At 34.4% G+C, this 24,702-nt stretch overlaps 1 protein-coding gene across 1 annotated transcript in view; it reads left to right on the top strand.

Annotated features, from left to right (window-relative positions):
• The window catches only part of LOC104860458 (gamma-taxilin), a 36,654-nt gene extending 21,347 nt beyond the window's left edge, over window positions 1-15,307 (top strand). Inside the window, exons 9-10 of the mRNA XM_010621641.1 lie at window positions 13,284-13,379; window positions 14,987-15,307. Of these exons, the coding sequence (XP_010619943.1) occupies window positions 13,284-13,379; window positions 14,987-15,307 (417 nt within the window). The remainder of the gene's footprint in view (window positions 1-13,283; window positions 13,380-14,986) is intronic.
• Window positions 15,308-24,702: the final 9,395 nt, after the last annotated feature.

The following is a 24,702-nucleotide window of genomic DNA, read 5'->3' as shown; positions in this document are numbered from 1 at the left end:
GCGAGCTCCCGGCCTGCGTGGGAGCTCCCAGCCTGCACGACAACAGACCAGGAAGGCCCCAAAGACCCCGGAGGGGGTTTCTTCAGCTGCCTGTCTGCCTGCCTGCCTGCGATCACCTGGCGGCATACGCGCAAGCTCCCAGCCTGTCCGGGAGCTCCTGGCTTGCACGACAACAGACCAGGAAGGCCCCAAAGACCCCGGAGGGGGTTTCTTCAGCTGCCTCGCTGCCTGCCTGCCTGCGATCACATGGCGGCATGCGCGGGAGCTCCTGGCCTGCGTGACAACAGACCAGGAAGGCCCCAAAGACCCCGGAGGGAGTTTCTTCAGCTGCCTCACTGCCTGCCTGCCTGCGATCACCCGGCAGCATGCGCACGAGCTCCCGGCCTGCGTGGGAGCTTCCGGCCTGCGCGACAACAGAGCAGGAAGGAAGGTAGCCACACGGGCGCCCTTGAAACACCCACACGACAGCCTCCCCATTCTCAAAACTCCTGATCGGGCCAGTCCTTAGACCAACTCTGCAGAGGCAGAGGTTCCCATGAAGGGTAGTTTTCTGAGCTCCCAACTTTGAACATCTTTAGAGAAAGGGCAGGGGAAACCTGTAATAGAACTGAGTGGAGTTCAACCCTGAGGGTAAGGAAACTAAAGTTAGGCCTTGTAGATTGTGTTCAGTCTCAGTCGTGAGGAACAGCCATTGGCTAGCTAAGACCAGGGGATTGGGTTCCGCATATGACTGTGCATGTGGTATAATATGAGATCAGAGATAGCCTGAAAGAGGACCTTCAAATTCTTTTTCTTTCCCTCTCTCTTTTCTCTTTTTTCCTCTTTCCACCCTAAAATTTCTTTCTTTTTTCTGTCCTGTCTCTACAACTCAGTCTCTTGCTCCACCATAGTGTCCCTCATCTCCCTTTTTATTCCAGTTCCTGAAGAACTCAGACTTCTTTTTTTATTTTTTGTTTTTAGGACGGGTTTCTCTTTATGTTCTTTTCTCCAGTCATTTTACCTCACTCATGGCTCTGTACCTTCAAGGGAAGGCAAGCGCCTGTTACTGTTAAGGGGATATATTCCTGTCCTTATTCCTGCACTCTCTCTATCCCCCCTGAACTTAATAGCTTTGTAAAGATAGTAAGGTAATTCTACAACCTCTGGATTCACTTCAAACCTGCTCTAATTCTTTCACTTATCTAATCCTCTTGTTCTAAGTCGAACCCCCCATCCTAAATGGTAAAGATGCCATATTGAAAAGAATATTCACTGCAAACATACTATGAGCTGCTTCTTGAAATTAATCTAATTCACATGAGTTAAAGGTGATACATTAATGACTACCATAAGTGGTCAGTTGGCAAGCTGTGCCTGATCCTATTGGGCTGCTGAATGTATCAATTGGGACAAAGAGTGGTGATTGATTTAAAGAGTTGTTTTCTCTGATATTATGAAAACGAGAATGTCTATGAGTCATTAGAAACTCAAAAGCTAAAACGCAACTATATTAGGAAGATTTAAGTAATACCCAGAAATTAAAGAAGGACAACCCAACAATAAAAATAAAAATGAGAAAACACTTAAGCAAGACACAAAAACAAATATCCAGTTCACCAATAGCAAATAGTAGGACAAATGAGGATGAAAAGTCTGATAGTGAACCAACAGGACTCCCTGGACCCATAGCACAGGAGGTAACAAAATTGATCAATCAGGCTCTAGAAAAATTCAAATCAGAAATAATTTCCCAGCTAGCCAGAGAGATGATGAGCAAAATAGAAGTCATGATTCGAGACTCTAGAGCAGAAACTGAGAAAAAAATAGATGAGCTCAAGACTGTGATAGAAGCCATGAAGACTCAGCATAAGAAAGACATGGAAACAATGAATGCCCAACAGAGGAAAGAAATGGAATCCATAAAACAGATTCAAACAGATATCCAGGAGATTAAAAACTCTATTGAAAGTGTACGAAACAGAATAAAAGATTGCGAAGATAGAATTTCAGATATAGAAGATAGGATAGCAGTCAGTGACCGTGAAAAAAGAGGTCTATTAAAAACAGTAAGGGATCATGAGAAATCAATCCAACAACTCCTAGACGATACAAAGAAAAATAACATAAGACTGATAGGAATTCATGAAAAAACAGGAGAAAACACAAATGATATAAAAAAGCTCTTCACAGAATTAATGACAGAAAACTTCCCAAACAGAAGGGAAGAATTAGACATACAGATAAGTGAGGCATATAGAACCCCAACTAGCCACGATCAAAAAAAATCTACACCTAGACATATAATAATCAAGATTCCAGAAATCCAACAGAAAAACAAAATACTACAAGCAGTAAGAGAAAAGAAACAAATCACATGCAAAGGGAAGCCCATTAGAATCACAGCAGACTTTTCAACACAAACCCTTAGGTCAAGGAGAGCCTGGAGTGAGGTATTCCAAGTCCTAAAAGAAAAGAATCTCCAACCTAGACTTTTGTATCCTGCAAAACTCTCTTTCAAAATAGATGGGGAAATAAAATACTTCCACGACAAAGAGCACCTGAGAAATTTCATGAACACCAAACCAGCACTGCAAGGAATTCTAAACAATATCCTAGAAAAGGACAACGAAATTCACAATAACATGAGGCCCAACAGACCAAATCAAATAGGCAAGGCAAGAAACTAAAAGGAGATGGGAGAAAAAGTAAAAAGAGTCAACAAATGGACAAAAACATGACAAGAATAAGTCAAAATATATCAGTTGTAACCATCAATGTTAATGGCCTCAATTCACCAATCAAGAGAAACAGATTGGCAGAATGGATTAAGAAGCAAAATCCAACAATATGTTGTATACAAGAAACACACCTAGTGCAAAAGGAAGTCCATAGACTGAAAGTGAAAGGATGGAAAACAATTCTCCATGCGTCAGGAGTCCAGAAAAAAGCAGGGGTAGCAATCTTATTCTCAGATAAAGTAAATTTCAAACCAAAACTCATTAAGAGAGACAAAGAAGGACACTACATCCTTGTAAAGGGAACAATTCAAGAGGAAGAGCTGACAATCATAAACATATATGCACCAAATATAAATGCCCCCAACTATATAAAACAAATATTAAGTAACATGAAAAACCAAATAAGCACTAATACAATTGTAGTGGGGGATTTAAATACCCCACTATCACAAATTGACAGATCTACTAGGCAGAAAATCAACAATGAAATAATAGAACTGAACCAAGCTTTGGAACACATGGACTTAATAGATGTTTATAGAGTATTCCACCCCCAAAAACCAGAATATACATTCTTTTCGGCTGCACATGGATCATTCTCCAAAATAGACCACATACTGGCTCACAAAACAGGTCTAAATAAATGCAAAAAAATTGAAGTCATCCCCTGTTTATTATCAGATCATAGTGCAATCAAACTAGACATCAATAGCACAAGAAACTATAGAAACTTCACAAGCACATGGAAACTGAACAACACTCTCCTAAACAATCAATGGATTACAGAGGAAATTAAAGAAGAAATTAGACAGTTTTTACAAATAAATGAGAATGCCAATACAACATACAGGAATCTTTGGGACACAATGAAAGCAGTTCTACGTGGAAAATTCATAACATTGAATGCCCACACTAGGAAAACAGAGCGGGCTCAAATAAACAACTTAACGATGAAACTTAGACTCCTAGAAAAACAAGAGCAAGAAAAACCCAAAGCTCGAACAAGAGAGGAAATTATAAAGATCCGAGCAGAAATCAATGCAATTGAAATTAAGAAAACGATACAAAAAATAAATGAAACAAAGAGCTGGTTTTTTGAAAGAATAAATAAAATTGACAAACCCTTAGCTAATCTTATCAAAAAAAGGAAAGAAAAGGCTCAGATCCATGCAATTAGGAATGAAAAAGGCGAAGTCACAACAGATCCGAAAGAAATCCAGAGGATCATGAACACCTACTTTGAGAACCTGTACTCTAATAAAATGGAAAACACAGAAGAAATGGACAGATTTCTAGATACTTATGAATTACCAAAGTTGAACGAAGAAGATAAAAACATTTTAAACACCCCAATCACAATCAGTGAAATTGAAAATGTAATTAAAAACTTACCAACAAAGAAAAGCCCAGGCCCTGATGGATTCACTGCTGAATTTTACAAGACATTTAGAGAAGAACTACTACCATTACTCTTCAAACTTTTCAATGAAATTGAAAGAGAAGCTATACTTCCAAATTCATTCCTGGAAGCAAGTATCACTCTGATTCCCAAACCAGAGAAAGATACAACCAAAAAGGAGAACTACAGACCAATCTCCTTAATGAATATAGATGCAAAAATCCTTAATAAGATACTAGCAAACAGAATACAGAGGATTATTAAGAAGATCATCCATCATGACCAAGTCGGATTTATTCCAGAGATGCAAGGGTGGTTCAACATACGAAAGTCAGTGAATGTAATACATTATATTAACAAAGTCAAGGACAAAAACCATATGATCCTCTCAATAGATGCAGAAAAAGCATTTGATAAAATTCAACACCCATTCATGATAAAAACCCTGCAAAAAATTGGAATAGATGGTCTATACCTCAATTTAATAAAGGCTATTTATGAAAAACCATCAGCCAACATCATATTGAATGGCCAAAAACTGAAAACCTTCATGTTAAAATCAGGAACAAGACAAGGATGCCCACTATCGCCACTTCTCTTCAATATAGTTCTGGAAACATTAGCCACAGCAATTAGACAAGAGAAAGAAATTAAAGCAATAAAGATAGGAAAGGAAGAAGTTAAACTATCATTATTTGCTGATGATATGATACTCTACATTGAAGATCCAAAAAACTCCACCAAAAAACTTCTAGACTTAATTGACAGATTCAGTAAAGTATCTGGATACAAGGTGAATACCCAAAAATCAATAGCCTTTCTATACACAAATAACAGACAGACAGAAAGAGAAATAAGGGAAAAAATTCCTTTTACAATAGCATCCAAAAAAATGAAGTATCTAGGAATCAATCTAACAAAAGAAACAAAAGATCTCTACACTGAAAACTACAGCACTCTGAAAAAAGAAATCGAAGAGGATATAAAAAAATGGAAAGATATCCCCTGCTCCTGGGTAGGAAGAATCAACATAGTGAAAATGGCCATACTACCGAAACTGCTATATACATTCAATGCAATGCCAATTGAAATTCCAACACTATATTTCACAGAACTAGAAAAAAGAATCCAAAAATTCATTTGGAACCACAAGAGACCTAGAATAGCAAAAGCCATTATAGGCAACAGTCACATGGCACCAGGTGTAACAATTCCCAATTTGAAACTATACTACAAAGCCACTGTGATAAAATCAGCATGGTACTGGCAAAGAAATAGGCCTGAGGATCAATGGAACAGACTGGAAGACACAAAAACAAATGCAGATGTACTCAGCTACCTCATCTTCGACAAAGGAGCTCACCATCCTCAGTGGAGGAAAGATAGCCTCTTTAATAAATGGTGTTGGAAAAACTGGATATCAACCTGTCACAGATTAAAATTAGACCCTTATCTTTCGCCATGCACTAAATTAAAATCCAAATGGATTAAAGATCTAAATATTAAAACAGAAACATTAAACTTGCTGGAAAGTAAGTTAGGCAGAACTCTGGAAGACATTGGTATAGGAAAAGACTTTATGAACAAATCCTCAGTAGCACGGGAACTAGCAGAAAGAATCAACAACTGGGATCTCATCTTACTAAAAAGCTTCTGTACTTCAAAAGAAACCATTAGCAGAACTAAGAGACAATCTACAATGTGGGAAAAAATTTTTACCAGCTGTACCTCAGACAAAGGACTATTATCAAGGATATATAAAGAACTCAAAACAATCAGTCCCCCCAAATATAAAGACCCGATCCAAAAATGGGCATCCGAAATGAACAGACATTTCTCATACAAAGAAGTGAAAGCAGCAAGAAAATATATGAAAAAATGTTCCACATCACTGGTCATTCGAGAGATGCAGATGAAAACAACACTGAGATTCCACCTCACCCCACAAAGAATGGCTGCTATCAAGAAATCACACAATAACAAATGTTGGCGGGGTTGTGGGGAGAAAGGAACCCTCCTCCATTGCTGGTGGGAGTGCAGACTAGTGCAACCACTATGGATATCAATATGGAGATACCTCAAAGAGTTTGGACTGGACGTTCCATTTGACCCAGTCATCCCTCTGTTGGGTATCTTTCCAAGAGAACTAAAAGAATCATATCACAGAGAAGTATGTGCACCCATGTTTATAGCGGCACAGTTTGTAATAGCTAAATCTTGGAAACAACCTATTTGCCCATCCGTTGGAAACTGGATAAAGAAGTTGTGGTTTTTCTATAAAATGGAATATTACTCAGCCATAAAGAGCGAGAGAATAGATTCATTCATAGGAAAATGGATACATATTGAAGATATACTCCTAAGTGAAATAAATAAGTCCCACATGTGTAAATACCAAATAGTTTCCCTGGTGTGAATATTCTGCAACAATGCATAAGATTCTAATAAGATTACTGACATTTAGAAATGGGAGGAAAGGAGCTAAAGGTGTAGGGAAGGTGTGATACGTAGGGGAAGAACAAAAAGGGAAAAGAAAAAAATGTGAGAGAATGAAAAGATGAAAATAAAGTGTTTGTAGATGGGGAGGGGAGGAGGGGGTGAAGGGAGGGCAGAGGTAAGGGGAAAAAATGAGAATCAAGACTTGCCAAGTAAAGGTACATGATCCCAACAATGAATGTAACTATACTGTATCCCTAAAATGTACCAATAAACTCAATAAAATTAAAAAAAAATACACATCCTTGAGCAGAAGAAAATAAAACAAAAAACAGTCTAAGGAAAACAGTAATAGATTTTGGTAATTTCTTGTGGTCGTAAACTCATAGTTGAAATATTTTAAAATCTTTTAGATTTAAACTTCATGCATTCAGTATACAGAAGACTCCTTAATGCAGAATTATAAAATCAATTGTTAAAGTTAAATGTAGAAAGCAATCTAATTCTTTTAATTCCAGATACAGGCTTCAAGGCATTTTTTTGCTTTGTTTTGTTTTGTTTCTGATACTGGTGGATTGAATTCAGTACCTTGTGGTTTTGGGGGGGGCGGTGGGTACCTGGGCTTGAAATCAAGTCCTTGTGCTTGCAAGGCATGTGGCAGAACAACTGAGCGAAATCCCCAGCCCAGAACCTTGTGTTTTCGAGGCAGGTGTGATGCTACTGAGCTACATCCCTAGCCCTCAAAAACAGTTTTTAAAAAGTAGAATTTATTTTTTCTTTTTCAAAATAAAGGGGTAACACCACTTTTTGTAAGTCAAGTAATTTAGAGATTTTACTGTACAATAGATTAGTATACCAGCAAATCCTTTCTGTTGGACAGCAGTGGGGACAAAACAGTTACTTAGATCTTCTAGAATCCTTCTTGTGGAATTTAACCATTTGCCTTGTAATACAGTTTTGTCCAAAGCTTAGGTTATTGACTTGTCTTGTTTTTCATTTATTTTTTCAAATCCAGTGGTTTATTCATTTGACAGAAATACAAAGTAATATTATGAAACTTCCAAGAGGAGTCCTGTTAGGTAAATTTTAAAACTTATGTGCTACTAAAAACCCTTCAAATACTACAAATATCACAAAATGCAGAAATAAAAATCACAAATTTTTAAAAACCAGGAATTCCTCAGGAAAATTTTCCTTTATCTTTTAGTTTGCTCTTTTTATAATCAGGTTTCTCATAAAGAGAAATGATATTTAAACTTGCACATCTGAAAATGTCTAAAAATCTGTCTAGTTTCCTACAAATGAATCTATTTTGTCTTTATGGCAGAGCAGTTCTTCATTGTGTATAAATGTCACATTTTCTTTATCCATTTATCTGTTGATGGGCATATAGGCCACTTCTAAGATTTAACAATTGTGAATTCTGCTGCTATGAACAAGACTACATGTTTCATTGTAATAGGATGTCTTTAAATCTTTCAGGAAAGAAATAAAAAGGGGAATAACTGGATTTAATAGAATTTCCATTTTAATTTTTAAAATAATTTTCTTACTGATTTCCATACTGGTTTATAGTCCATCAAGAATGTAGGAAGTGTTCCTTTTTTTTTTTTTCCTTAAGTTTATTGGTACATTCTAGGAACAGTATAGTTACATTCATCATTGGGATCTTGTGCCTTTATATGATAGATCTCAATTGTTTTTCCCCATACCCCTGCCTTTCCTTTACTTCCTCTACCCTTCCCTATTTACAAAGTCATTGTTTCCATCTTTTTCTTCTCTCATATTTTTTCTTTTCCCTTCTTACCTTCCCCCTACCCTTACCACTTCCCCTACTTCTCTTTACCTTTTGTTTGTATCAAAACATATCAGTTACACATTTTGATTCTTATTTACACTTTTAGTTTTTCATCTCAGAGAAGTTATTGTGTTTACACATGTGTGTCCTATTAATTTCACTTAAGAGTATGGCCTCAGTGTGAATCAACTTAGCTAAATGTATCTAGTTTCTCAAGTGTTCCTTTTACCTACAATATTGTTAGCATTCTTTATATGATTTCCTAATGGTTACCATTTTTTTCCTGGAGTAAAGTGGAATCTGAACTTTTATTTGCATTTCTCAATAGGTCAGAGACAGAGATGTTGAACATTTTTTCATGTTTTGGCCATTTGAACTTCTGAGAAGTGTCTGTTCATTTCATTTGCCTTTTTTCTGATTGGGTCTGTTGTTTTCAGGAGGAGGTTGAATTTTTTTTTATTTCCTTTCTGTGTTATTTTCTGTGCAATGCAGAAGCTTTTTAATGTGATATGATCCTGTTTGTTGATTCTTAGTATTCTCATGCAGTTGGATTCTTTTCATAAAGTCATTATCTATGCCTTTCTCTTCAAGACTTTTACGTATTTTAGCTTCCAACAGGATGTGTTTCTGTTTTATTATTTATGTTTTGACCCATTTGATTTTAACTTAGTAAAAGGTAAGAACTATAAGTCTAGGTTCAGTCTTCAGTATTAGGATAGTCAGTTTTGCCTATTCTATTTTATAAAGAGGCAGTTTTATCACAAATCTTTAGCCGTGTTATCAAAGATCACATAGCTGAATGTGCCTGGAGTTGTTTCTGCATTCTCTGTTCTAGTCCTCTGATTAGTATATCTGGTTTGCTTTTTTTGAGTTTCTGTTTTGTTTTGTTTTTTGGTTTTGCCAATACCAGCATGTCTTATTTTTATTGTTGCAAGTTTGTAGTGTAATTTAAGCCTAGGCTTATGATTTCTGCCTTGCTCTTGTTGCCCAGAATTGGTTTTGCTATTCTGGATCTCTTGATTTTTAGGATTGTTTTCTTTAATTCTGTGAGAAATTCTGATGACACTTTGATTGAGATTGCTTTAAATCTGTATATCAGTTTTGAAAATATGGCTGTTTTTAATATATTACTTTTGTCTATCCAAAAATAAGGAATATCTTTACTTTTTTTATTCTCCTTTACACTGCTGTGTTTTCATTATAGAGGTCTTTTGCTTTCTTGGTTAATTTACTTCCTAAATTTTTTATGATAATATCCTGAACAGTTGTTTCTCTTAATTTCTTTATTGCTGTGTCTAGTTTCTTGATTTGGCAGAGTCTGATTTCTTGTTTTTCTTTCTATTTATGTTTATTATTGGTGTACAAGAACACAATTTTTCTGTGTTGATATTGTGTCCTATTATACACATTAGTTTGATTGTTCTAGGACTCTTCTGTTGAATTTTTTTTTTCTGTCATATTATTTGCAAATAATACTACTCTAGGAATCTTTTGGTAGAATTTTTTTTTTTGTCTTTTACTGTACCATTTGCAAATAATGTTAATTTGACTTCTTCCTAACCTATGTCTTATTTTTTTTCTCTTATCTAATTGGCCACTGTTTCAAGAACCTTCTCAGGTAGTGATAAGTAGACATTATTGATCATTGATTCTGAATTTATTAGTTTGTCATAAATGATTTTTATCAGATTGAGATAACATATTCTAGGGCTATTTCCTTTGGGGTTTTATCATGAATGGGTATTAGCCCTCCTCAAAGGCTTTTTCTCTTGATATGGTCATGAGGATTTTGTGCTTCAATTTTATGTTGAACCATCTTTGCATCTCAAGGTGAATCCTACTTGGTCATGATGTATGATATTTTTTGATGATATGGTACACTCTGTCTGCCAATAACTTGTTGAAGATTTTGCCATCTGTGTTTAAAAAACAGGCCTGTAGTTGCCTTCTTTGGTTTGATCTTGGTCAGATTTTGCAGTCAAGATAAATCTAGTTCCAAGAATGACTTAGAATATACTCCTTTATTTTTTATTTCATTAAAGAATTTGAGTTCTATTGGTGTTATATGTTCTGTAAAGTTTTTGCAGAATTTGGCTATAAATCCATTAGGAGCTTGTGTCTTTAGTTAATGTGTGTTTTGTTTTGTTTTACATCTTCAGTTTCATTGCCTGATACTAGATTGTGCAGAATTTTTATGTCTTGTTTTTAACTTCAGCAATTCATACATATCTAGGAGTTCATTTCTTCTGAATTCTCCATTTAATGATAGTAAACAATGTTGAAGTAGTCAATAATAATCTTTGTTTTGTGGATCTGTTATGATTTCACCTTTTTAATTTCTAGTTGCATTTATTTTGCTAAGATTGGGTAAAGGAGTGGTAGTGAACTAAGGTATGGGTCCCCCAGCAGGGATACAGTCCTTTCTATATTGGCACATAAGCCTAATATATGAGTTGTTTTTTCTAAACTAAAACCTCAGTATTTGGGTTTAATTGCAGTTTTGGCCTTTAGTGATAAATAGTGAGGTTTGGGTATCAGTTTGAGCACTTCATCTGTAAAAGGTTCACCATCATGGGGCTAGGGGTTTGTCTATTTGGTTTATTCTTTCAAAGAACCACTTCTTAAATTAATTCTTTGTATTGTTTTTTTAGATTCAATTCCCTTAACTTTTGCTCTGATCTTTATATTTTTCTTATTTGTACAAGCTCTGGATTTTTACTGTTCTTATTATCTGGGACCTTGTGGTGCATCATTAGATTACTTACTTGAACTCGCTCTGTTTGAGCATTCACAGCTGTAAACTTCCCTCCTAGGATTGCTTTCATTGTTTCCCATAAATTCTGATATAATATAATGGCATTAGCTCTTGATTCTAGTAACTAATTTCTTCTATGACTTATTAGTTATTTTAGAGTGTATTATTTAGTTTCATGCATTTGTATAGTTTCTGTGGTTTCTTTGCTATTGATTTTTTTGTTTCACTGGCACTAACATCTGATAATAATGTGTAGGTATAACTTTACTTCTTATTTGCATATGCTTAAGCTTTCCCTTTGGGCTAGCTTATGATTTGTTTTGGAGACAGTCCCATTGCTACTGAGAATGTGTTCTGTGGTTATTGCATAAAACACTGGATTTCTAGCAAATCCATTTCTTTGAAAGTTTGGTTCAGCTCTGATATTTGCTTGGTTTGGTTTGGTTTGGTCTAGTTAATCTATTTTTGATACTAGAGTATTGAGAACAACCATTACAATTGTGTTTGGCTTTATATAATTTTTTATATCCAGTAATGTTTTTTTTTATGAGATTGGGCATACTAGTGTTTGGTGCGTACATGTTTATATTTATGTCTCTTCTGATTTAATTGTTCCTTTATCCAACATGTACTGACCTTCTTTGCCTCTTTTGACCAGTTTTGGCCTGAAATACTCTTTTTCTGAAGATAGAATAGCTATTCCTGCTTTTATCTGGGTTCCTGTTGAAATGAATGTTGTTTTCTGTCCTATGATTTTTAATCTGTGAATTTCTCTTTGAATTGAACATATTTCTTCTATACTTCATGTCTTTGGGTTTCTTTTCTTGGTCTATTCAGCCAGTCTTTTGTAGGATACTTACATCTAGTTGGATGTTCTTGTCTTGTAGGACCTGAAACTATTCACTCCGTGCTCTCCTGGCCTTTAAGGTTTGTATTGAAGAGTCTGCTATAATTCTGATGGATTCACTTACCATCATAAGTGATTTGTGCCTTTCTCTAACTGCTTTTAAGAGTATTTCTTAGAAGTGTTCTTTAGTGTTGGACTTATTTTAACTGTAATATTTTGTGAAGAAGATTCTTTTTGCTTATTGCTGTTTAAGGTTTTGGTGCTGTGCTTATCTGTAGGTTTTTTTCACTATACTTGGATAGTTTTCTGCTATTACTTCTATGAAAAGGTATTTCCACATCTTTATGCTTCTTCCATTAATCTTCAGTCTTCTTTGCATCATCTTGAAGCTAAGCTGTTGGATCTGTTATGTTCTTTTGTTTCTAAGGTGTTCCTTATTCCTCACAACCTTCCAGCACTTGTTACTAGTTGATTTTTGATAGCAGCAAATTTCTGGAGTGAAGTTGAATCTTAACATTGTTTTCATTTACATCTCTTGGATGTGGTTCATTAGTTTAGAGCCACAAAAACTAAATTTTTCTCTGAGTTGCTGAAAATTGAATTTTTGTAGCATAGTTTTCCTTCATTTTGGACTATTTTATTTTCTACAAAATTGAAATGTAAATCATATGTTAAGCAGAAAGGTTAGGACTCAGTATTATATTTTTTCCTCATCCTTTATCTATATTATTCTGTGTGTACTTCTTTAGTCTCTTTTCTTTTTTTCAATACTGGGGATCAACTTAAAAACTTTTGCTTGCCAGGCAGGTTTGGCACAACTGAAATAAATCCCTGACTCTATTGTGTCTATTTCTGTTATAGTTTTGGGTTCTTACTGTGCTGTGGAGCTGAGAGTCTATACTTCCAAGGGGTAGATCAGTTTAATGTGCCATCTCTCTAAAACTCATAAACATGGACATTTGGAAATGGGAGGTTTTGACTTTAGCTGTCTACTCCCAGGTGGGAGAAACTGCATGGCAGCCTGAATGAAGAATAAATATGGTATGGAATATGATAAGTTTCCCTGCTGCTTTCTCTGAAACTGAGGTCACCAGATTTCTTTCTTAATATGAAGCCAAAAATTTAGTTCCTGCTATTACCATCTCAGTGTTCCTCAAGATCATCTTGCTAACAAAAGACAGGCACACTTTTTCCTATAAAGGGTATACATACATGACTCTGAGTTTGTATACGTAAGTGCTATGATATGAAGTAATGATAGAAAGTAATGATCTAAAGTAATGTTTGTAGTGTGTTGGGAAGTATTTAAATTTGTGTTTATTAATTCACAGATGACTAGGAAAATTAAGGAGCGGGAGAAAGAAATGACAGTATGGCGTACCAAGTGGGAAAATAATAATAAAATACTTCTACAAATGGCTGAAGAGGTGAGAATATTGTACATGACTTATTCAATAATGAATGTTCATTTCAGTGTTGAGGCAGGATGGAACTACATTTCTAAAAAGTAACAGTAGGTGTGATTATTATTGCTTTGCTATGCTATAGTTTTTAACTTATTACATCGTGATGCATATTTCTCATAAATATTTAGAGTATATTTTAGGGACCATGACATTGAGAGTTACTGATGTATAAAGATTATTATATTCAGATTTCCACTAACAACCAAAAACTAGAACATCACATGCTTATTTACTGTGAATTATTATTTTAAGAAGGAAACAGAAATTTTGCCAGATTTGATGTTAAAACATTTGAAATAGAGTCCATGTGTAATCACTAAATGTCTTTTCTTTTGTAAATTTCATAGCTAATTTACAAAATTTCATGAGAAAATATTGGCACATTTGTTATTCTCAAAGTCTTTCTCAAAGTGTTATTCACTTTTCAAAGATAGATTTGATAGAAAGGAAAAAAAATCCATGTAAAAATAGCTTGAAATTTTTATTTACTAATTGTTTATACTGAAGATTGAGCCTATTAGTCTTCACATTGAGCTACATCCCCAGCTCCATTTAAAAACAAAAAACAAAAAAACTTATTTTGAGGCAGAGTCTTACACAATGTGAACTTAAAATTATGATCCTCTTGCCTCAGCCTCCCAAATTTCTGAAATTACAATTATACACCATTATGCCTGGCTTTTAAATAAGAACTTCAATAAACTCTTACTTGTGTTAGTGTTTTCCTTAACATATCTTCAAAGTACTTTTAGTAAATCAGTTATAATATTTTTAGTAATAGTAAGCTTATAACAGATGTATAGTTTGTAATGGACTTGATTTAGTAGTAGATAAATAATTTATCTGAATTGAAAAATTGAAACCAGAGGAAAAGAGTAGTGGCTCTTAGTAATAATGGGATGTAATATTTTGTTGTTGTTGTTTTTAACATTTTGAATTTTTACTGAAGATGTTTTCAGGTAAGAGAAAATAATTATTCTAGTGTGTTTTGTACTAATTCAAAGAGACAGAGTTTATAATTTGGAGATGTGCTTCATCTCCAATATACAGTATCTAATAGTTATACAAATATACAGTTTCCAATAGTTATATTTTGTATTTTACAAAAAAGCTCTTGAAATGCAATTATTTGTACTTCTCTCAGACAATCTTTACTGGTGTTTTTCTTACTAAGATTCTCATTATCCATTATATTTAATTAAGTCAAATTTTAATAAAAAAATCAAAAAGTACATTTGGCATAAAGAAATAATGGAAACAAAGTTTTTATAAATATGGAAGGGTGAAGGTGGTAAATGGGAATGGTGAAAAAATGAGAACCTGTCATGTAAACATTTAAGATCCCAGTGATGAATGTAACTGTACTGTATACCTAAAAAGTACAAATAAACTCAGTGGAAACAAAATAGACCAGATAATCTTGTGTTGCATTAGTATAAACTTAAATATTCAAAGTAGAATGTGGTGAGGTTCAAAAAGTAATATAAATTGTTTCATGTTCACATAACTTGTGTGTTAGAACTTAATCTGTATTTAATGTTGTCCCATAAATTCTTTTTTTTTTTCAGAAAAATTTCTGTGACAAAGAGTTCAGAGCTTTTCATATAAAATTGGATAGATTAGAGAAAATGTTCAGGGCTCTGCAAATGGAAAGAAATGAGCTTACTGAGAAGGTCAAAATCATGAAAGAGCAGGTGTTTGTAAAAGCAACAGATAAAGATATATCACTGCCTGTGCCACAGTCTGGCATTGTTCTTGATTCTCACAAGTTGTCAGATACTTCCTTTGAAAGTGTTTCTGGAGTCCCCCTGGAGGCAGAATCCAAGGCACTGAATGAAAGAAAATGCCACTCAAAAGACCCTTTCCATAAGATGTCCTCCAGGCATTGATTAGGTTATTTCAGATGATGTTTTGGTATTGCACTGAGAGGTATATTTTGCAAACAACTTTCTCTTTTAGTAATAACTATTGTTTTTTGTAGTGAAAATTTCCTTACTTTTTCTACTATATCTGTATTTTCTTAGTATTACTAGATTGTTACAGGAAGCTGACTTAAAATTCTGCAGTTTTTAATCTGTATATTTCTACAATTGTATTATACATTGGCTCCATTTCTCCTTTCATTAGAAGGCAAGAGTTGATTGCTTTATTTTAGTGTGTAATGTGTGTTCACTACTTTATCCCTGACTCTTGCACATAATTATCTTCATTAAATTGAATCTCATTTTGATATTTGTTCTGATTTGAAAACATAGTAATTCAATCTCTCAAGACATACGTATGAGGTTAAGTGTGGGACCAGAAGTAAGCATAGGGTATTTGATTTGGATTTACATTTTGGTAATATGTATATTACTTGATAAATTGAGATGACAAAAGCCATGAGTCTCCCAAAGGATACTAGGTGGAGATGTCATTTGCACTGCAGACAAGCCATTGGATAAACAAGTTTAATGCTTGTTTGACTAAAAATAGTCTTGTTTTACTTTTAGTTTAGGACAGATACTTAAAGAAAGATAATTGAAATAGAAAATTTTTGAACTTTCAAATTTGCTTCTTTACTAGGTTTATCTGAAGGTCTATTATACCTAAATAATTTTACTACATGTTCCTATCATTTTAATGGTCTAAAATGAATAGGAAATAGAAAATTTCCTAGTAGATATGAAAAAGTCTACTGACCACAATAGGACCAGAGAGTGGAGGAAAATAAACTTATATGAAATTTAACAAATTCATTTAATACTCTTGAAAATAAGCAACACCAGAAGATCCCCCAACAGCTTTGTTAAAAAACGCTCCTTCAGTAAGTAGATGCAATATTATTACCCTCTTTTTTTTTAGATAAAATGGAGGCACTAATCAGATATTTATATTTTGTACTTTAATAGTAATGATCATATTTTCCCAGAACCCAGTGAGTGTAATTACTTAAGTAAGGTAATTGTATACCCTACTTTGTGTACTTGTCTGAGAAAGATAAATCTTGGCTGAAAGCAATATAATTGATAGTATTTCATGTACTATTTTTGTCATTCTTTGTGTCCTAGCTTAATATTTTATGAAAGTATACATACAGTGTTAAAAGGACCTGGATTCTCTTTAGGAAGTATTTGATTTCCTTTCAAAATTCTTCCTCCACTTACCAATCAGACAGGGTTGGGGATGGAAAAGCCAAACAATAAATAGAATAGTTAGAGGAAGGTTCTCCTGTCCTATATATGGTCCTAAATCTTGGCATGCCCAGTATCAACCAAATACTAACGCAGGATTTGGCAAATTATTTATTTTGGCAAAGGTTGCTTTCATTCTACGTGTTTAGGATCAAAGACTAAAATATGTATAGCCTTTCCATGTTTATCACCTTTGTTTGATAAAATTGTATCTGACCCAGGTAAGCTTACATGTTGATGTTAAATAAATTCTAATGAACCAGTTTTTGAACTTTTTCCTGAAACTGTAATACTTTATAAGGGCAAGGGATTCAAAGTTGCAGAGAAAATGTGGGTCTAGAATTACATAATATTTCATCTTCAAATGAACTCATTTCTATTTTATTTTCACATTTCTTATTTTGAAATCAAGTTGTATATGCAACTATATTGTGCCCTTATCATAGTTTGATATTCAAGTATTATAGAAATATCTACTTCTGTCAAAATGCACGTGGAAATAACTGAACAAAAGGATACAATGCTAATAAACATTTTTAGCTCCTATCCTTTAGAATGTAAATTGATAAGCAGTTCTAGTTTTAAATACTTGACGTAGAAAGTACTTACTAATGTGTATCTAACTTTAATTACTCCATTTTATTGATAGATAATAAAGGAGTATTGAGCCTGTATTTATAATTAATGTGACTTTTTATTAGCATAACAAATAATTCAAATTTTTTATTGGTAAATCTCTCAGGTTCTAAATCATAGTTACTTCACATTTTAAATCAAAAGCAATGTCAGGGATTACTGTTTGATTCATTAGCAAATGTAATTTTATTCACTGTTCACCTTATTTTTTTAAGTGTCATATAGTTTATGATAAATGATTATAGCATAACATTACTTCCATTTTAAAAGACTATAATATAAATGGACTTCTTTTTACTATTAAGAGATAACCACAAATCTTTTTTCTTTATTAGAAGAAAAAAACAGGTTACTTTTAGTTTTGAATGCATTTTTTTAAAAGGAAATATGGCTACATATAAAACTCGGATACACAAGGCAGTTGCTGGTTTAATAAAAGCCCTATGAGGACCAGCTAATCAGATACCTTCTAATGGGTTATCTGGCACATCAAACTTTAACTGGTGAAATCCTAGTGATCCAAACAATGAGAAAAAAAGAGCAATATAGTTTTAAATGCCCAGTAGTCATGTCTTACATAATTAGGATTTGTTTCATACATTAACTATATTAAACATTTTAAATAATTAAGATTGTTTAAATATTCCACCCATTCTGGGATAAGTCTGGCAGCATCTTCTAGTTTGGCAGCAGCTATAGTGTTCACTTTATTTTTAAGTGGGCAGGTTGTATGATTTTTGTAACAAAATCTTACAAAGCTTAAAACAAGCACAACTAGGGAAAATAATTTCTCTTGTTTTATCATATTCAGATTAATAGAAAATGAGTATATCTGGATTCATTCTTTTATTGAAATTCTAGTTAATGAGGAAAAGTGAGATTCATCTAATCCTACATACACAAGTAAGGAAGCTTCTATTTTCTAACAAAGCAACTTTGACAGAAAGCAAGTTATTTATTTAAAAGTGCCCAAGTTGAAGTCCTTTGAAATATTTAGTAGGCGAAGCATTATAGAAGTGATAGAGCCAAGAATCAGTCTTTTGAAACAGTCATTAAATTGGCAAAAACAAATTAATCTGCCATTTTAGATCTTTGGAATCTAATCCAAACCAAAGATAGGGCAATGTGTAATTTTTTTCCTTTTTATTGAGTTTATTTGTACAATCTAGGTATACAATACAGTTACGTTCATCATTGGGATCCTGTACCTTTACATAATAGGTCTTGATTCTCACTTTTTCCCCTTGTCCCTGCCCTCCCTTCATCCCCTCCTTCCCTCCCCATTTACAAACACTTTATCTCCATTTTTTCAATTTCACATATTTTTTCCTCTCCCTTATTACCTTTCCCCATCCTTCCCAATTTCCCTACACCTTTAGCCCTTTACTTCCTATTTCACATTATTAATTATTACATTAGGATCCTGTGTACTATTATAGTTTTTCACACCAGAGCAACTATTCGGTATTTCAGTTAAAAAAATCTCTATGAACATTACAAATAGGGAATCCTAAAATAAAACTATAAAGGAAAGTAAAAGAGAAAATGCAATGATGTAACATTAAAATAATCCTTAATTCTGGAGATGAAAATGGTCCCTTAACATTTAAATTGCTTCTTGCTTCTCTAGTCTTATCTAATTCTTTTTTTCATTATTTAGAGAATACTTTATTAGTTTCTATAATCAAACCCACACAGATATAACCTTACATATTTAGTGCAATGTGTTACCCCTGTACACAAAGAAAAATTTTAAAAAATTAACATTTCTAGACCAATATGGCTGTCCATTTCTGTACAATGCCAGCTCAACACAGTAAATTGGGATAGCTTTTTCCAAGTTGACAGCATCATTAAAGTCCCAAAATTCAATTTATATATATATTTTTTATATTTATATAAAAACTAATAATAGCTGTATGTTATGCATCGATAGCAGCAACAGCTTTTCCAGGTTCTGCAGTCATCTGAACAAAATTATAGACATTCAGCACATTTCATTAAAAAAAAACAAAAGAAAAGAATAATATTCAGGAAATAGCAAAGTTCTGTTGCTGTTGTGTTACCTAGCACTATTTTTTTATTAGCATCTTAATCATCATCTGTAAAGAACATCCTAGAGTAATATCATTAAAAATAGCTCTGATAAAGCATGGTCACTACTATGTAATAAAGCAGGTCTATGTATCATAAAGCAGGTACTAGATATTTTACATTCACAGAGGTATGATACAGTACCATCCTACATCAATAATACTCAGTTTTGGTTTGAAATTTGCTTTGTCTGCAAATAAGATTGCTACCCCTGTTTTTTTCTGGGTTCCTGTCACATGGAGAATTGTTTTCTATCCTATTCACTTTCATTCTATGGGCTTCTTTTTGCACTAGGTGTGTTTCTTGTATACAACATATTGTTGGATTTTGCTTCTTACTCCATTTTGCCAGTCTATTTCTCTTGATTGGTGAGTTGAGGCCATTAACATTGCTGGTTATAACTGATATGTACTGACTTATTTTGATATGTTATTGGCCTTTTGTTGATTCTTTTTACTTTTTCACCTTCTCCTTTTAGTTTCTTGCCTTGCCTATTTGATTTTCTCTGTTGGGCTTGATGGTGTTGTTGCCTTCATTGTCTTTTCTAGGATCTTGTTTAGAATTGCTTGTAGTGCTGGTTTGGTATTCATGTAGTTTCACAGGTGTTCTTTGTTATGGAAGTGTCTTATTTCCCCATCCATTTTGAAAAAGAGTTTTGCAGGATACATCAGCCTAGGTTGGAGGTTCTCTTTTAGTACTTGAAATATCTCATTCCAGGCTCTCCTTGCCCCAAGGGTTTGTGTTGAAAAGTCTGCTGTGATTCTGGTGGGCTTTCCTTTGCATGTGATTTGTTTCTTTTCTCTTACTGCTTGTAGTATTTTGTTCTTCTGTTGGCTTTATGGGTTCTTGATTATTATATGTCTAGGTGTAGATTTTTTTTTATTGTAGCTTGTTAGGGTCCTATATGCCTCACTTATCTGAATGTCAAATTCTTCCCCTCTGTTTTGGAAGTTTTCTGTCATTAATTCTGTGAACAGCTTTTTAAAGTCATTTGTATTTTCTCCTGCTACTTCATGGATTCCTATCAGTATTATATTATTCTTCTTTGCATCATCTAGGAGTTGATGATTGATTTCTCATGATCCCTTACTGTTTTTAAGAGACCTCTCTTTTCATGTTCACTGACTGCAATCTTATCTTCTATACCTGAGAGTCTATCTTCTCATTCTTTTATTCTGTTGTGTACACTTTCAGTGGAGTGTTTATTCTCCTGGATATGTGTTTGAATCCGTTTTATGGATTCCAAGTCTTTCCAATGTTGAGCATTGATTTTTTTCCATTTCTTTGTTATGCTGGGCCTTCATGGCTTCTATCATGGCCCTGAGCTCATCTATTTTTTTGTTGTTGTTGTTAGTTTCTGCTCTAGAGTCTCACATCACAACTTCCATTTTCCTCACTATCTCTGTGGTTTCTGTTTTGAATTTTTCTAGAGCCTGATTGATCTGTTTTGTTACTTCCTGTGCTTTGAGTTCAAGGTGTCCTGGTGGTTCACTATTGGCCTTTTCATCCTTATTTGCCATACTGTTTGCCATTGGTAAACTGGAAGTCTGTCTTTGTGTCTTGTTTAAGTGTTTTCTCATTTTTATTTTTGTTGTCAAACTGTCCTTGGTTTAATCTCTGGGTTATCATCCAAATCTTCCTAATATAGTTGCACTCTAGCTTCTGTGTCTGTAACGATCCACAGACATTCTCCTCTGCATAACATCAGAGAAACAGCTCATCAAACCAACTACAATGTTTTATCCCAACTGATACAATCAGCAACACATTAAGATCAAGCACAACTTTGACACTGACCACCTGTGGTAGTCACTAGTCTATCACCCTTAAATCATTTGAATTAAATTGAAATCAAGAAGCAGTCCAGAACATGTCTGCAGTGAACAAAATTTCAAGATAGTGTATTTACCATTTAATGGCTCAGACAGAGCAGGGATGTAAGACCCCTGGTCTCAGTTAGCTAATGGCTGAACCCCATTATGCTGACTGACCTTGGTCTGCAAGACACAGATTGAGTTCCCCATCCTTCTGAATGGTTGAACACACCATTCTATTACAGGTTTCCCATGCCCTTTCTTTAAAGATGTTCAAATTTAGGAACTCAGAAAAATACCCTTTATGACCACATCTGCCTCTGCAGAATGATTCCAAAGACTGGCACAGTCAGGAGGTGTGAGAGTGTGGCAGGGAAGGGTAAGAGGAGTTATGGGGGTTCAGGGATGCCTTCCTGGCACTGGAGTGATGGTGGCTGGGGCAGGAGAAGGCCTGGCTCTCCTTCCCATGGTGAAATGGGGCCCAGGCTACCTCCTGGCACTGGAGCGATGTTGGCTTGGGCAGGGGACAATGTGTAATTTAGAAGCATTATGACATTTTTGCATTTTTACCTCATCTTCCACACTGTCTAGATTGGTGATAGCTATGGTTATAGCATCCCAAATTAATGATACAACTTACTGACTTTGCTCGTACAAGGAAAATAAAACAATTTAATTATGAATAAATGTAACAAAGTTAAAAACTAAATGTTAGTTTATAAAATATGAAAAAGGATCTCCAAATCACATCTGGTAAGGATATGTATGGTATGTTAAAGACTTGAATAACTCTCAAAACAAAAAATTGGGGCAGAAAAGAGGCTTTAATGAACATTTCTATACAGGTTTTATGCTGTAGTTAAGGTAAACATGTGAAAAGAGACCCAACATTTGTAATCATTAGTTAATTTCAAGAAAATAAAAAACAGCAATCACTATGATAAACAGCACTAGGCTATTGATAAACATGGAAAAATAAATGTTGGCGAGGATGTGAAAAACTTACATATTGCTTAGGGGAGTGTAATGGGTTGCAACTGTGAGAAGTGCAATTTCTCAGAATATAAAAGCAAAATGGAAGATGACAGGAAAACCAGATCTTTTGCAAATCATAAAAGGACTAAGATAAAGGAGAAAGGAGGGTATGGCAAGGGTAACTAAAAAGATGTGTTATTTACATGTACCAACAAGAAATCATCTTGTGCCTTGTTTTTAAGATCTGGATTGCTAGTTCCATGTTCTGGTGTGTGATTTTTTTTTTCATTGCTTTAAACATTTTTAGCCTAAACACACATAAATCATGAATAATACTATTTGGAGACTTAACTAGATGAAGGTCCTTCAGTGCCAAATATAATATTTAACAATCACATATGTCCAGATTTTGGTATTAACTGATCAGTATATTTCAGCACTAAAAATTAAATGTGGGCTTCTTTTGGAAAAGTTTGCTCTATTTCACTTTAATATTTTATCTCCAACTTTATTAATTTAATGAGGGAAGAAACAACTAAATGTTTTCAAAATATATTTGCAAGTGTGTATTTTCATATACCTAGACATTCATTTACTGTTGATTTTGATGACCAAGAATTTTCAGAAATCATTTTTAAGTGTCACTGAGAGGAGTTATATAGGAAACTTGATTTTGTTTTATTACATCCTTCCTCCTTATTTTATATATTCTCTTTCCCTCTCTTCATCTCTCAATCCACTTCTCATTTGAAAAGTACCTATCTCCATACTTATCTTTTATTTTACTCTTTATAACAGATTTCTTATATAAAAAACCATTATGTAAAAACCATTAGTGTAGTGATGTATTATTTACTTTTCTCTCATTGCTGAGACAAAATAACCAACTTCCAAAATTAAAGGGAAAAGTTAATTTGGCTGAGAGATTACAGAGGATTTCCTCCATAATTGGCTGGTTCCAAGGCAGGGTGGCAGAAGGACAACAATCCATGGTGGTGAAAGACAGCAGAAGCAACAAGGAACCTTAAGAATATCTCTCTGTGCCTTTTATCTTATTTAGAATACTCAGGGTGAGTAGCACTCATGCCCTTAATCCTTGAGCTGTCACAACTAGCCCTACCATAAGTCAGTCACATACTTTAGATTCAGCCACCTCCAAAATAGCCCCACCTCATTCACATAGTTTTAGGTGACATCTAAACTAAAGCCATAACAATTGATAGTTTCTATAATGGCACAACACAAAAACTGGGAAAGTTGGAGGATGCAAAGGTATTCATTGAGAAACACTTGAAAATTGAAGATGTGGGTGTGTTAGTGGAGTATATATAGGCCACATGCTTGTATTCTCCAAAATGAAATTTTTATCCATCCACATACAAAAATCTTTTTGGGGTTCTAGGCCTCTCAGGACTTGGCTTGTGGAACCCTAAAACCTAGTAAATTCACTCAAATAGGCAGATATTTATCTTTCCAATACTGATTCAGCTGTGGATAAGGTTTTTCAGCTGGTTTTCAGCTTCAGTCGCTTTCCATAATAGTCCAAGCTTGCTACTACCCACAAAGGATTCAAGTGGTGACTTGATCATATCTTCCATCCTGGAAATATGCATTCATCTGAACTATAGTAGATGAATCCTTGTAGAATCAGTCTTTGTTACAGTTATATGTGCAACACTTGGAAAATTATTATGACAGATAGCTAAGTTAGGTTAAGAATGATAGACAAAAAGGGATCAGACTTGAAATAGGGATGAGGCAAATCAGGACTGTGGTTAAGGACCAAGTTCATAAAAATTGCGTCCTGAGAAGGAAACATCCACCTAGGCCTACGTCTTCCCCAGAAATGACAAGAGCTCAAAGTTTTACTTTAATTAGAAGGAGCGCACCACTGTCACTAGAGAGAAAGTACCACAGCACATAGCCTGAGCCCTACCCCTAGAAGCCATCCACTGCTGGGGGATCTAGACCTCAAGACAGAGAGCAGAAAGGCCATTGTTCTGAGCCCAGAAGAGTTCACATTCATAGATAACAGAAAGCTCCTCTTCAAGATTTGTTTAGATTTGAAACCCACAGAGGGAAGAGAGTCACTCCAAACAAGATGCAGTGGACTGCAGTGGTTGTTGAGTTGTTGGTGTCCTTCCTGAACCCATTCATTGTTGGGGAAGATAAGCTCAAATGTGCAGTATAACTGTACAGAGTTTGAACCCAAAAGAGGTCAGGGGGCTCAATTGCAGCCTCACATCTAGAAAACAACCTCAGGAGAATATGGCTGGCTCACAGATCAATCAACACAGATCTGCACACTGCCCACATTGTCTACAGGTGAAAATAGAGACATGCATGGGAGGAGACACATTTTTTAAAATGTGTTCTTCATTTTTGCCTTTCTTGTTCTTGCCTTTATCCTGTTTTTGTGTTTTCTCAATTGTTATTTTTATTGAAGCTTGAATATGGTTTCTCATTTTCTATTGCTGTTCTAGTTTTGTAATCTATATTGTTTATTGATACAATTTAGGTATGATACAGTTAACATTAATTATTGAAATCTTGTACCTTTACATGATTTTTCTTGTTTCTTATTTTTCCTAT

Source organism: Fukomys damarensis, unplaced genomic scaffold, assembly GCF_012274545.1.
Source record: "Fukomys damarensis isolate Sample0158 unplaced genomic scaffold, DMR_v1.0_HiC HiC_scaffold_73, whole genome shotgun sequence".
Taxonomy (NCBI): Eukaryota; Metazoa; Chordata; class Mammalia; order Rodentia; family Bathyergidae; genus Fukomys; species Fukomys damarensis.
The sequence above is the reverse complement of the archived record's forward strand: the minus strand, read 5'-3'. Positions and strand labels throughout refer to the sequence as shown.